The sequence below is a fragment of the Dinoponera quadriceps genome, unplaced genomic scaffold (assembly GCF_001313825.1).
Source record: "Dinoponera quadriceps isolate SergipeBrazil2010 unplaced genomic scaffold, ASM131382v1 scaffold1658, whole genome shotgun sequence".
NCBI lineage: Eukaryota > Metazoa > Arthropoda > Insecta > Hymenoptera > Formicidae > Dinoponera > Dinoponera quadriceps.
The window spans coordinates 1,077,166-1,092,176 of NW_014555920.1; the positions used below are offsets into that span (position 1 = coordinate 1,077,166).

At 42.0% G+C, this 15,011-nt stretch overlaps 1 protein-coding gene across 1 annotated transcript in view; it reads right to left on the minus strand.

Annotated features, from left to right (window-relative positions):
- Window positions 1–715: 715 nt before the first annotated feature.
- LOC106745730 overlaps window positions 716–15,011 on the minus strand; it is a 38,173-nt gene continuing 23,877 nt past the window's right edge. Inside the window, exon 3 of the mRNA XM_014621598.1 lies at window positions 716–993. Within this exon, the coding sequence (XP_014477084.1) occupies window positions 716–993 (278 nt within the window). The remainder of the gene's footprint in view (window positions 994–15,011) is intronic.

A 15,011-nucleotide genomic window follows, 5' to 3' on the forward strand; every position in this document is an offset into this window, starting at 1 on the left:
TTCCTGTCCGCGACTTCCGCGATATAAAACGGCGTCAAGATGCAGAACGTGCCACCGCTCGCGCCGCATACGAAGCGACCGATTATGAGCAGCGAAACCTACGAAAATATTCGGCAGAGAATTAAGTCGCGCTCGAAAATTTATCGCGCGGTTAATTGTCGTTCGCAATTCGTTACCACCGACTCTCTTCGAATCCTGTTCCTGCTCAAATATAATTTTTCTCAACGAGATCTTCACCGAGAGAAATTATAGTTCTTTTCGGACTTAACTATACACAATAATAATAACAATTGATATATTATTATTTCTATTTATTTACGAGGGAAATCCCTTAGGGACAGCAGATATAATCAATACTTCAATATAAGTGAACGTTCGGACGAGAAGCGCAACGAAATTCACGGACTCTTACGTACGAGATCCCGTCCGGCTATACAGGATGAGACAATAACTATTGCTATCTTGAATATTTTCGAAACTATGAGATCCTCGAAGCTACTCCACCTAGAAAAAAAAAAGCGTCACCACTATAAGAAGATCGCTTCTGTACCGTGTAATTTCTGTTACATAAATTTTCCTCCCATTCTCATAATTTCAAGGATACCCAAGGTGGTAACAGTTATTATCCCTCGTCTTGTATAAAGAACAAATTTACTCCGGTTCTAATCTCGCGCGGGCTATCGCATGTGAACGACATTTCGGCGTGACTCGGGGCTCAACGGTGCGGCACGTGAAAGCATACTTTCTGGTCGGCGAAGCAGATAAACGACCACCCGACGGTAAATCCTAGTGTGGTCAAGAGCAGGGCTGCGATGCGGCTGAGATACTTGGTAAGGAAAGGGGCGAGTATCACGCCGACGCAGGCGCCGGCGTTCAGGATGCCGCCGACCAGGCCGATTTCGGTGCCGCTCGCGTTCAGGACGTCTCGCAGGACCTCGCCGGCGCTGGAGTTCCAACCGAGCGTGACGCCGAGAGCGAATCCGCCGAGGGAGGCTGAATTTACGGAACAAAAGGCTCGTCAATTTAACATTCGTTCCGCGTAATTTATTACACACGTGCACCGCGGCCGATCGGACGCGTCTCTCGCTGGAATTGTTCGGGAATATTATGTATTAGCGCGCAATTTATTATTGTGCGCGCGATGTGTATCCATCTTTCAGTTATTCGACTTTGACAATGACAGTTGCACGCGGCACGAAGCAAGGCGCAGCGCACAGCCAATCTGCATCGCGGAAAAAAGATTTGATCCTATGTTTGGGATAAGAATGGAGTCCCCTATTGGTATTGCAGGGATAACCTATTTTGGGTTAACCAACTTCGAATTCTTATCTAATCGGAATCTACGCTGTGCATACGAGTATTTTGTATTCAACGCTAAAGTTGCGCTTTATCTTATGTATGTACGGTGCCTTTTATATTTGCAGGAAAATAATTGGCCTTTTTACGAAAGGAAAGAGCAAAAGAGAGAGTGAAAGAGAAAGGGAGGAGAATCATGACTGTGCATATATTTCGGGTTAAGGATGTTTTTAATATTTTGTAGCGTAATAGAAAAATATAGATCGATACTTCTTGCATATTCAAGACTGTGTTTGCATGCTCCACTTCATAAGTAACGAATATCAAGAGAAGTAGTGCATACCCTTTGAATATATAATAACCCGTAAGAATATTACTTTTTCTGAAGATCGTACGTTGAAATTCACGATAATATATCGCAAGTACTTAGTCGTGTCGATCAATATTCAAGTATTACTACACTGCAAAAAGGATTTGGTAATAAGTATTAAAATTTGGTGAATATTTAGCGACCAAATATTTGATTACTGCAATCAAATCATTTAATTCTGTATATTAAATATGCAATACACACACACCCATACACACACACACACACACACACACACACACAGTATGTACAGTATACGGAACTAAATTATTTGGTTGCATTAATCAAATATTTGGTCGGCAAATATTCATTAAATTTTAATATTTGTTACTATATCCTTCTTTCAATGCAGAATATCTATCAATACAGAATGGCTTCCTTTCGACTAGGAGAGCGTACATATAAAAAACCTGCACGGAGGAAATATTATAGTAAAAATTACCACAAAATTTTTTAATTGCTGGATCATACCAAAATTATAATTGGATCTGATGTTTGTTGTCATTTTTAGTGATGCGTTTCATTGCACACAGCACAAGATTACAACACACATAATAATTTCGATCATAATTCCGTATAGTTCAATATTACCAAATTTTATAGTAATTTTTACTAAGATATTTTCTTTCTTTGTACAGTAATATTGTGTGAAAATATATATTCGATGAAATGGGCAATTGTATTCTTCTTGATCGAATAAGATGAAAGTTCAAAAGTACGAATTTAAAAGTACAGCGCGATGTGCGCAGAGCGGCGATGGAAATCGTCATAGAAATGAAGAAGTTGTGCGCTCTTGCGTGCAAGCGTGTACATAGAAATGGAAATGTAAAATAAATCCTTTCTCGTACGAGAAACGAGGTTTTGTTTCCGAGAAAATTAATTTCGTTTCTTAAACGCCGAATAATTAATATATCTTTTTTTTTTATGGAAATCCGAATAAATTTGCGAGTCAACTTTCGCTACGTCGCGTCAGCGAACTTTCCGGATATAAAAACAAAGAAGGAGAAAAAAAGTGATACCGGAGTTCACGCGAAATATGATGAGACGGAAGCGAGACATTTAAAGCACGAGCGGGTTTCACCTGCCTGGCAATTTAATCATTTCTTCATCATCGCGCTCCGCTTCTCGATTGTGCGGGTGAGTTTGTGTAATTATTTCGTTCTCGCTCAACCACCTGCGCGCACGGGCGAGTGCATTTTCGCAGCGCCATTGTTTGCTGTGCGTTTTCCGAGCTGTCGCTGTTGCCCGCTGACATTTTCTTTATTTATCTTCCTTGGCGCCGATGCCGTCGCGCTAGCCAACTCGCTAATTGGTAACCGGCAGCCGAGGTCGTTAATTAATTTTACTTAAGCGCTCGAGAATAGCGCACTCTATTTACCGAAACTCAGAAATTTCTTCGTGGTCGTCGTCGTGGTTGTCCTCGTTGTCCTGAGGTTTCCCCGAAATAAAGCGGAGTGTTTGCACGGACAAGTTAAAATTGTATGACCGTAGGAGGAAGTAAAGCGCAATTATCTCTCGTATGCGACGTAAAATCTAAATCCCGACCAGAAATTTACTCCATAATCCAGGTCGGTTGATCTTAACTAATTGTCCATCTAAGATTATACTATTGAATCCTAAGATGTAACGTTGCGTGATAATCAGAGCCTTAATAAGGGTTCACTATAATGCCCTCATCAAGCTCTACTATTGAACCTGTGCCACGTTTTACCTCAGACAACGGAAAGGATTATGATTAGATAATTAATGATTAGATTATATAAAATATACATGAATTTATCACAAAACTTTGTTATAACTTGAAATTAAAAATAAATAACAAATATATTTAAGGAAAGAATGATAAAAATAAAGTTTATTGATCAAACCTATTATATATTAGGTCTACTACAAAAAGGTCCGTATTAGAAACTGATGCAAGTCACAATAGGTAAAATGGATAAAATCCAGAAAAAAGTGGATAAAAACCTGATCAATAAAACTTTATAAAGTAATACATTAGGACGATACACTAAGGTCATAATATATACATAATCATTATAATCATTATAACCTTACAAAGGTCTTCCTTATTCAATTTTTGTCAATACAGATTAGGTTCACCATATTAAGGATATTACCTTGTGCTCACCTAATTACCCGGTTAACAAGGGTGACGTCAAATGATGTCTTAATGACATTTTATCGACATTAGAGACGTCATTAAGATCTTATTAAGACGTTATTTAACGTTACCTCGTTAACTAGATAGAATCTTGTATAATATCAAATACAGCTGATGACAATTTCTAATCGAGATCGCCTTTCCTCGTAGATTCGCGAGAAAGGGAGAAAAACCGGTACGATAAATCGGATCGATCAGCGGGATTGAAAATTTCGCACCTCCGCACCATGTTTTCCACCAACGCTCGGAACGAGAGAGTTACAGAAAGATGCAAAAAGAGAAAGACAACTTGCATCGTGTCGTTTCGTCCGCTCGTCGACGTCACAGTGTCGTCTCGTGACTCGAAAAGCGGCAGGTAAGAGCGCCGTTCAATTTACCTACGAGCGCAGCGACATGCTGTTTCGACCGTCGGATCTTAACACCGTCGTCGTCTTCGGAAGCCAATGTCGACGTCATTTCCGCAACGGGCGTGATGAGCGACGCCGTCTAAGCTGTCACCGTTCCCCGGCTGTCAAGTGCCGATACACACCGCGAGTCGATCCGAGAGAATTCAGCCGTATGACTGATCGCACGGGCAACCCTCCCTCCTCGATAGCGAGCGTATCGACTTCACGTTTAGCGCGCGGCCGAATGTTTCGCCGAACTGCATTGTTTTGTCGGGCGCTTTGATTCGCGAGTTACTACAAACGCGCATGCATACACCGTGGCGTCGCAAATACGCCTCAACGTTCGCCGGATCGCCATTTGCGCGATGGATAAAAAAGAAAATTTAACGTAAATTCGCTCAAGCGAAGCTTTGTTCCCGGGACAATTAATGTTTTAGATATCGAATAATTAATGTTTTTTTCCGTTCGTTAAGCTCGAATGAATTCACAAATGAGCTTTTGTTAAGTCCGGCAGCCGGGATATACTTTCGCGGGATAAAACCCGAGGTTTTCGTTTCAGTTATTTATTCGGTACGGTTCACTTTTCAATCTGACAAATCGATCTCTCGAAACTATCTCTCGGTCACTGGAGGTCATCTCTCTTTTCGGTGTACCCACCCTTGACCCGATTTGAATCAATAATTATCTCCCACCCATCGGCATCCCCCTCTTTGCCACTTCGACGTGGAGCATTCGGCGAAATTAGGCTCGAGGACGTAACAAGTGGCGCAGCACGTACGACACGTTCAATTTATCGAAGGGCTCGCAGATCTTGCAATTCGGTACGTTCCGCTACGAGACGGGATAAATCCGATTACTTTGCCCGGCGAGAACGCATTGTTTGCAACGCACTGCAAACCGCTCCGGTTTGATACGCGAGACAAAGAGCATTCCGGTTAGAACTATTGATTGGCCCTTGGCGCGAACCCTTAATTATTCTCCATCCTCGATCTGGCTCTTCATCAGAAACCATCGAGGCCCGCTGAGGTGTGGTTTGGATCGCTGTACAATCAATCAGAGGACCATTGTACAGCCTCGCGCGATAATTCATCATGGATGCTCCTCCTCCCCGCACCCCCTCTCCCTACCGTCGATTGATGTTCTTCCGGATAACATCGATCGAGATAAAAGCTGCTTTTCAATCACGTTCATGAGGTCCTCGGGATTTGTATCTTCAAGTCCTCGGGATGTATCGCGGCGAATAAAACGCGGAAATACACTCTTCCCGGCGGAAATCCTCTCCGTGCTATCAGAGGCGCATTTATCAGCGCGCAACGAAAGGTTTGCGAAGCAACGCGACAATTCGAGGAAGCATCCCTTTTATTCCTCTATTACTCGGAATGATTGATTTTCGCTTCCGATTATGCACGACACAGCCATCTCTCGCAGTCGGTGAGACCGAATGATTCCTCCCGATTTGATTTTCGAAGCGACCGCGTCGCTCGCTCGCCCCCGCGTGTGTCTCGCGCGGCCGAGAATGTAGGACGAGCCGCGCGTTTTCAAAAACTGCCGTTGCAAAATAACCGCTCTTGTGTGTACATCGCGCGCAGTACAGTCGGTCACAGGACGGTTGGAAGAATTTCTTTTTTTTTTTTACGTGCTTCGGAACACACGAAAAAAATACGACGAAGCGAACCTATGATTTACGAACATGCGCAATAGATAGTCAGACGACTGTCAAAATTACACGTTTAATTTTGACATATACGTATGTAATTTTGACAGCTGTCTATTGCGCTTCGTGTTCATGAATCATAGGTTCGTCTCGTCGTATTTTTGATATGTTCTGAAGTACGTAAGATAAAAAAAAAACTGTTGCAACCGTCCTCTGTGACCGACTGTACGTAGTGCATGCAAAGCGACGTGTCATATCGACGTCGGTCTCTTTTTCCGCCGTTGCCGCCGCCGTGACAAAATAACCGCGCGGCGGATGAAAAGGCATGTTCGCGCATGTGTGCGCAGTCTAATCGTCGAAAATATTGCACGTTCGGAATTGATTCCCTTCCCTGTAAACATTTATTCGTCAATCGCGGGTGCGCAGAAAGTTCCCGCCGTTCCCTGCAATTCCGCGCGCAAAGTCGAGAAGACTGCCTGACGAGAAATTCGCTTGGTTAATTTTAACTGGTTGTCGGGTTCATCTGAGGTAATGCTACTGGATTTTAAGAAGTCACGTAACTCTGCGTGGTAATCAGAACATTAATCAGGATTATATATAATTTTCTTATCAGGTTATACTATTGAACAGAACACGTATGTGCCATTTTGCAAAATTCGTAATAATTACTTAATAATTGCAAATTGGTACATGACTTTTCTATTCAGTTTAATCCGTTTGGGATTTTTTCGCATACTTTGTATACAATAAGTTAAAAAAAGAAATGTACAGTCGATCAATGACAGTTTACTTAAATTTTATAAATTTTATAAAATATATGCGAATGTATTACAAAACTTTTTTTGTAATTTGAAATGAGAAAAATAGCAAGTATTTTTATGAAAAATTAGGAAAAAATGCTTTTATTAATTTACTCGATGATAAATTTTCTATAAAGGGTCCGTATTAAGAACTGAGAACGCAAATCGTGATAGGTAAAGTGAGAAAGATCCCGAAAAGTACCTGATCAATAAAATTTTATAAAATAATACATTAGGATAATATTAAGATCCTAATATGTATCTAATCCTTATAACCTCACAAAGGTCTTCCTTATTCAATTTTTATCAGTACATGATTCAGTTTAGTAAGGATTACCATAGTAAGGATTACCTTGCGTCCACCTAGTTAAGACCTTGTGCAATATCAGGCATATCTGATAACAATTTCTAGTCGGGTGCAAAATTGAACGCGTTCACGAAAGCCGACGCATCGTCCGATGCAAAGAAGAAAGGCGAAAGGGGTGAAATTTACGGCGTTTAATATCCGTCAGGTGAAATATCCTCGGTCTCGGTCGGAAATACGGCGGGGATGAACGATATTCGAGATGATGAGACGATGACGATGACGAAGATGATAGATGAGGTACCCCCGTATAATATGAAAATATTTTTGCTTCCTTTTAGGGAACTGGCGTCGCAGAAACGAAGCGGAATGTCGCGACGAGCCAGCCCTGCATGGTAAGTGCGGTCACACACATGTTTTTCTCTCGCGCACATTTTCATACAATCGCCAGTGTTTTCCTCCGCGGGAAAAATACGGTTTATATTATCATGTACGTCGCCACTTCAAAGATCGCCGCTGCTTTGACCAGCGTAGCATGAGGTTATCTCCGCAATTAACCGGTGCGTGTTTTACTTTATGCCTCTTCGTCACGGCTGGGGAAGGTGTTCGTCGCGCGCAGCGTGCGTATAGAAATCCAACGCTCGCGTAAAGCATCGCGTAAAATCTCGCGTTGAAATTCTCTCTACGCGAATAATCGTGAGTTGTGTCTCGCGGGATGACTGTCGTCGAGGATTTCATTAGTCGTCGCGGGCGTGCCGCGAAGCATGGAACAGCTATTGCAATTTTCCGCTTCGCGCGAAATCCGCGGCCGACGTTCACAGGAAGCACGATCGTAAAAAGAGATAAGACAGCGACCTAAAGGTTTCTCGTATTTTTCCCATTTTCTTAGCGATACAAAAATAATGATCAATTACATATCCAAAATACACTTTTTTATTATAAACTTCATATTATAACACTTAATATTATATCCCATTGTCGTGAACAGATTGAACACAAACTACGACAGATTATTTATTATTATTAAGAGCCTCTAATGAATTAGGCACCGACTTATTATTTGTTATTAATTTAGAAAAATTAGCAAATCATCCTTTTATGATCCCCCCTCTCTCTTTTGCCTATAATATCCCGGATATATAAAATTCCGTCGCGTTTTACACAGAAATTTCAAAGGTGAGGACTTCAACGCGCCCACCAACGTCTGACTTGCGGAGTAAATAACGACGCGAGAGCTTTTCGATGCATAACGATGGTGTGTGTACATGTGTGTGTGTGTGTATATGTGTCGTAAAAATGCACCGTAACGAGAGGGACCTTTCACGCTGTCCGAGCGAAGGGATATTGATGCGGTGCGGTCTTCGCTTTAATCTTGAGCGCGTTAGCACGGAATCTCTGAATCACCGCGCGGTGCCGACAGCTGCGACACTCTCGCGAAGAAACTGCGAATTTAAATCCCGAGGAAATCCGTCTTACCTCGGTCGATCGCGTGATTTGACGTGTTATCGGCCGATCGATCGATCAATCAATCGGGCTGGATTCCTCATTACGCGCAGGCAGTCTCTTCTCGCTCGAACGGCGATTCTGTTTTTACATTAGACAGACGAAAATCCAATGTGCGAACTTCCATCGCTCCACTTCCAATCGTTGCAGATCGTCGATCGCGTTTTTTTCTGCGTGCACGAAAACGCACTACCCGCGTGATCGGAAACAAAGGGATGTACTTTTAGCACGCTATTCTCAGTCGAGGAATTTCCACGGGAAATAATAACGTAACTGTGTTTACTTGTGGAATAATATTCTTGGGGAAGATTCACGCACTAGAACGGAGAGAAAGAGAGCGAGGAGACGTTACTGAAAATAGAAATGGTCGTGGAATCGCGACTTGATGGAAACGCGAGAGTGAATATATTTCACGGTATATATATATTAGAAGTATCGAATAAGATAACGTTTACACAGAAAACAAGGAAAATATATCTTTCCGGAGGCAGGCTTCAGTCAGACCGGAAAGATACAGGCGCACCGAGGATCACAGGAACGAGCAGAGATGAATGGTTAGGCGCAAAAAAGTTGCGGTATTTTTTTTCGTGATAAATTTCACGACGCATCCTGTGTCCAATAGGAGAATTTGTTTCTTAGTAATTCTAAGAAGATACATTTTCCCATCGGGAACAAGACTACGAAACTCAGGTAAACTTCGGAATAGGCAAAAATGTGTCTAAACCGTGTTTTGTAACCGAGTGTAAACAGAGAAAAAAAGTTTCTCTCGATTTAGTATTTCTATTAATTTCACTAAAATCTGTTTCATAGAAACAACATACATTTATACGAAATATTATTTGTTTGAGTAAAAATTTTACTGTATCATTCAAGAAAACTATTATTTAACAAGAAGAAACGCTGTTATTTGAAATAATAATATCTTTTAACCAAAGAAAATATTATTTGGTTGCAATAAATATGTAAAACGAAGCAAATAATTTCCTTGTAAGAAAATTATCTTTTGTTTCAAGGAAATTTTTTTATTTAAGATAAAGGTACATATTCGTCGGAAAGTCTAACATTCGTATTTATTAATCGAAACATTAATTTCTTCGGGGCACGCCGATGATGAAATTTCTTTGGATGCGATAAAATTTATTAAATTCGAAGAAATATTTTTCTCAGTGTACGCAATATCAAGTTCAGCATCATCCCCTTCGCGTTACTTCTCGCTCGCGTTTATTCGCTACAAAAAATTCGCGATATCGTAAAGTGCGCCGATGGGCGACCGTAACTCGACACGACGGCGTCGGCAAAGGCGACTACTACGTCGTCTCATAACGCTTGTGAAATTCTTCGCGAATTGCACAGAGATAATTTAGAGCGCGCTTCGTTTCTCGATCGCGCGCGAGCTTGTTTGATTAAAGCACAAAGCGACGAGCACGCGCGTGCACGGCGGGCGCGCGAATTATTAGAGATACCATAAAGCAGTTTATCGCTCATCGTTTCTCCGTACGCCTTATCCCACTGCGTTATCCTATTTCGAGGCTGCCGGGGCGCCATTGCAGCGTCTTCTTGAACGAAAATATCCGTTTCCCCTGGAATTCGCAAATTATACCGTACCGTTGCGCGACGGGGAATGCATTCATCTCATGTAATAGTTGCGCAAAGATTTCTCGGAAAATTCGCAGTAATTTTTCCATCCCCTCCCTCTCTCTCTCTCTCTCTCTCACACTCCCTCATTCGACCTCTGTGAAAACTTTCAAACAAGCCTTGAACTATTTATGCGAAGGAGCTCGTGAATAAAAATGTAAGCGCTACGAGGCGCAATAAATAATTATTACTCCATTCTGAATGTCTCTCATAAACATCGGCGCGTTAAAAAGTAATAATAACAAACGTTGCCGTGAATTATTATACACTGCGCGATTGTTACATATATCTTGCTACTTTAATTTATGCCGATGAAAACGCCATTATCGCCGCCGTTCGTGCGACAAAACTGTATTAGGCGACATAATGCTACAAGGTAATATTTATTTACCGCGAATAACGCGCGTTACCGCTCAATTTTTTAAAACGATCTCGCGCCATTACGTAAAATCGCATTGATTTGACGCGCTTGACGCGCGAGAGCGATGGAGCGGCGTTTCTGTGAGCGATCGGCGATATTTCATGTCGGGCGGAAATTACACGCTCAACGGATGGAATTATCATTCAAACTTTCTGTTGATGAAACACCTTCAAGCCGTGCGCGAGCCGCGCGAATACACCTTTCGTTTCGCATGCGTAAAGTATGCTAATCCCGGTATAGTCGCGCCGCAACGGGAGAGAGTAAGAGGAGATTTGCGACCTACCTCACGGCCGCTGTAACGCGCAAACTTTTCGCGGCAACGAAATTAGACCTGCGAGAGCGTGTGCTTAAAAAATCATACGCAGCGGCGAAGTCATAATGCATTTGTGCATAAATGGCTTAACGTGCGCGCGGTGTGCTCATACCCCGTCTGTTCCCCTGTCTTTGCCGGAGCTTTACTACACATTGTTTCATAGGGACAAAGGCACGTAACACACGAGCGTGCATGACATATTTATTCTGGGATGTACATGCAGAAGAATGTGTGTGTGTGTGTATCCGCAACGCGAAAACACCAATTTACGTAATCCTTACTTTGGAAAGCAGCGCAAAAGCCGTCGAGTGTTTCTATTTATTATTTTATCACTTTATTATGTTATTATCGTTTTCCCTTTAACCGAGAATCGATCTCTCGCTTCCTTCCTCATAGTAAAAAAATTGTGTATTAAATTTCACATATTTAACATGTCCCAGACGTCCATTCCAAATGTCCACTCAAATTTTCATGTTAATTTAACATAAGATGAATATGTTGGAAAGTAACACAAATATTATGTCAAAAATTAATGTCAAATCAATCGACGCTGAAATATAAAGTGTGTTATTTTAACATTTACATGTTGAATATCGACACAACAGAAAATTGAGGTAACGTAAGCACAATATGTAAAATTAACACACGGATGTTAAAAATTTAACACAAAAATGGTAACAACGACCGACTTTAACACAAGTACAGTTTGTTTTTTTTTTATTGTTCTCTGTCTTGAATTTATATATTAATATAATACTTATATGTAATATTTATACTTTATATATTGAGCGTATACAACATTCCTTACATATGACTGACAAACTTACGATTGACACGCGGATTATAAATTAGTTATATGTTAGTTGTACTGCCAAAAGACGCAGCATCAACTTTACAATTGTTATTAATGCTTTGTCTCCCCCTTTCTTCAAAGAAAATGAATAAAATAAAATTAAGTAATAAATATAATTAAATATAAAATTAAATAATTAAACTTAATTAAATTAAATTAAATAATAAATATAATAATAATACAAGATAATATAAGAACTATAAAATAATAAAATAGTATAGATATGCCCGGTTAGTGTAAAAAACATGAATTGTCTCAGTTAATTACTAGCATTCGACGTTTTATGTTTCAACGCAGCGAAATGAAACGCAAAAGCGTTATTAAAGCTGGAAGGCGGTAGTACGTTTCCTGGCAATTGTCAGTTGATGATTCATGAGGTCGTGAGGATCGCTGCTGAAAATCTCGTTTCCTGCGACAGTTTCCATCTGCTCGTTGTTACCGAGAAAGATACGTGCGTTACTGTAAGGGGAATTTACTTAGTGAGACCTGTAGCAACTCGCAATAGCAGTCTCGCTCTAAGAGGTGTTGCCGGGCCAAAAAAGGCTGGGGACCGTTGTTGTAAATTCACAGCTTTATGTATACGTACGTAATCGCGACATTCGCATATCTCGTGGGAAGTTAAGGGAGCCCGGAGTTGCTCGAAGCAAACGACAACGCCAGAACGTAAACTCGATCGTCGTTGCTCGCGCTTGATACATCAGAGAACAGCTGCGCTCTCGAAGAAATTTATGTTCGCAAGCTTGAAAGCAGGAACGCGGCGTCGTCGGTCGATCGTACGCCCGGAGTGAATCTCGCTCGCGGATAACGAGATAATTTAGCTAATTCAGATGAGTGACGCGAAATGAATTTCGAAGATATTAGAGCTGCGCTATTAAATTTGTGTTAATTTTTCACATAATATTTACATTACTTTTCAGCGTATTCACCTTGTGTTAAATTAACCCTTTGCACTCCAGCCTAGTAATGCATAGAGGCTATTAGTTCCAAGTACATACCTATGATGTAGAAGAAAAATAGAGTCGTTTCAATAAAACAAAATTTTTATTTCTTAGCTATTTTATAACAAAACATATTCTAACTTATATTATAAAAGAAAAACATAAATTTTAGGACTTAAAATTTCTTAAAGTGCCGAGGCAGCAAAACAACCATGTCGCCGCTACGGCGACAGCGGAGTGCAAAGGGTTAACACAAAATTTCTACCGCGTGTGAATTCACCGGAGACAATATAAACAACATATCCTCCGTGTGACGTTTTTTTTTTAAATAAGATACTCAACTTATATACACGTATTATATCTCATTTATTAAAAAATAAGAGCTTTATCTATGGGCTTTTGAGTGAATTTCATTTTGAAATATTTGATCACTCATGCATACTCCTAATATTTACCCGCGTGATATATGCCCTCATCGTTCATTCGCGAGCGGGCCGATAAAACTGGCTGGTTGAATCGCGGGGAAAATCAGCGAAGAGTGAAATCGCGAGACGACACGGTCTTGGTTTCGCTTGGCGCAATTACTCGGCGCATCGTAAGATCTCCCTTCTCTCATTACACAGTCGGAAATAAGTGGCGTCGCGAAGCAATTGAATTTCGCGTTGAGCACTTCGCTGTTGTTCGACGGAACGAGGGGGAGGAGGGCCGCACAATTTGTACCTTCACACGGGCCAACAGCTGCAACGGAAGCGTTGAAATTACACACAGTCCTTTCAGTCAGTAAATCTTGTTTTCCACACTGTTTTTCTCTCCCATTTTTTTTTCCCCAAGTCAGTTTACGCCACTCTACTTCTCTAATTGCTTCTCCATCACCCGCGGCTATTCGAACGAGTTACCGTCGTCGTTGTCGCTCGTGGACGTTAATTAACTGATTGCTTCCGTCAATAAGCGGATTTTCGTCTCGTAATTACTCGACGCATAATTACACGCACCCCCATTCGCCATATATAAATGCGATATAAATCGTATAAATCGTGCTGTCGTTGTCTCGCTTGGAAATCGTAATAGCGGTTGTAGCCGGCATGTTTGCCTATGCGACCGACGAGCACGGTGCAATTGCACGCGTAAATAACCATGTATTAAGCTTCCTCTCTCTCTCTCTCTCTCTCCTCCCCCGCTCTATCTCTTTTTTCCCTTCCGACCGTGGCCCCATTTATATTTTATCAAGGCGTAGCGACGCTCGCGCACGAAGCGTTGCGACCTCCTTGAAAAAACGACGATTTACCTTTTCCCAGGTCGGTTTCCACGGCAGTATTTTCGCCGCGCATGTCTTCGCAGCAGCAGCGGGCAGGCGACCGGGAAAGAGAAGCGGTAAAACGCCGGCAGAATTTCAATCCCGCACCGGGACTGCAGCTTCCACCTGTGCAACACGTACTTGTAAATATTATACGACGTGTCTCATTTATGTTGGATGCGCCAGCTCGAAGGGGAAGTTCCTTAAGACGATTTCGGCGGGACGCTGCCATGATAAAAAGACGGCCGAGCTGCGGAGATTTTCTTTTGCCCGCGCGAACGTTCCACGACGAGCGGGCCGCGGATCGTTCTTGCGAGTTTATTTCTATATACCGTCGGCACGCGCAATACGTTGAGATTCCATCAAAGTATTTCGCGATCGTTGCTCGTCGTTCACGTCGCGCGAGACGGACGAGACGCGCGCGGTTATCGTGCTGAAAGCACGTTCGAGCTCGAGCTTTAGCGTGCTATTAGAATCTCGCGAACAACAGCCCGCATAGAAAATTTCTCGGGATCTAATCGGAGTCCAGTATGATTTTCCAAAATCATCGCATCGAAATTATTATGATTCTGATTGAGGAATCCATGCAAGTTCCGGTGAAGAAATGTGATGTTTCAAACATACCATCCTAAAAGTGGAAAACACAAACGAACTTTGTTATCGTCAGCATTCTCTCAAAGATTCTTTCTTCCATTTCGCACTAAGGATTGAACGAAACGTGCGGGAGCAATTGTGCTGGAAATTGGAGATATCATGAATCCCAATCGCGCACAGAGAGCCCCGTTAGCGAAATTTGACATTTCTCGCGACGAACCTCTCGTTCGGACTCTTCGACCGTTGCGGCGATCGATTTTCCAAAACCGGCGATTCTCGTGTTGAAATTCGCAACACGCGAATAGATTCCGAGCGACGGCGAACTGTAGCCGCGGAGCGCCAAGAAACTAGAAATATCAAAGACGCGCGACACATCACGACGAGGACGAGACGCGCCAAGTTTTCCACATTGTCTGTCTTATATATAACGTCATTATTCGCGACGCCTGTGTCCGTGAAAATATGCCCGATGCGCCAGGGGATTTG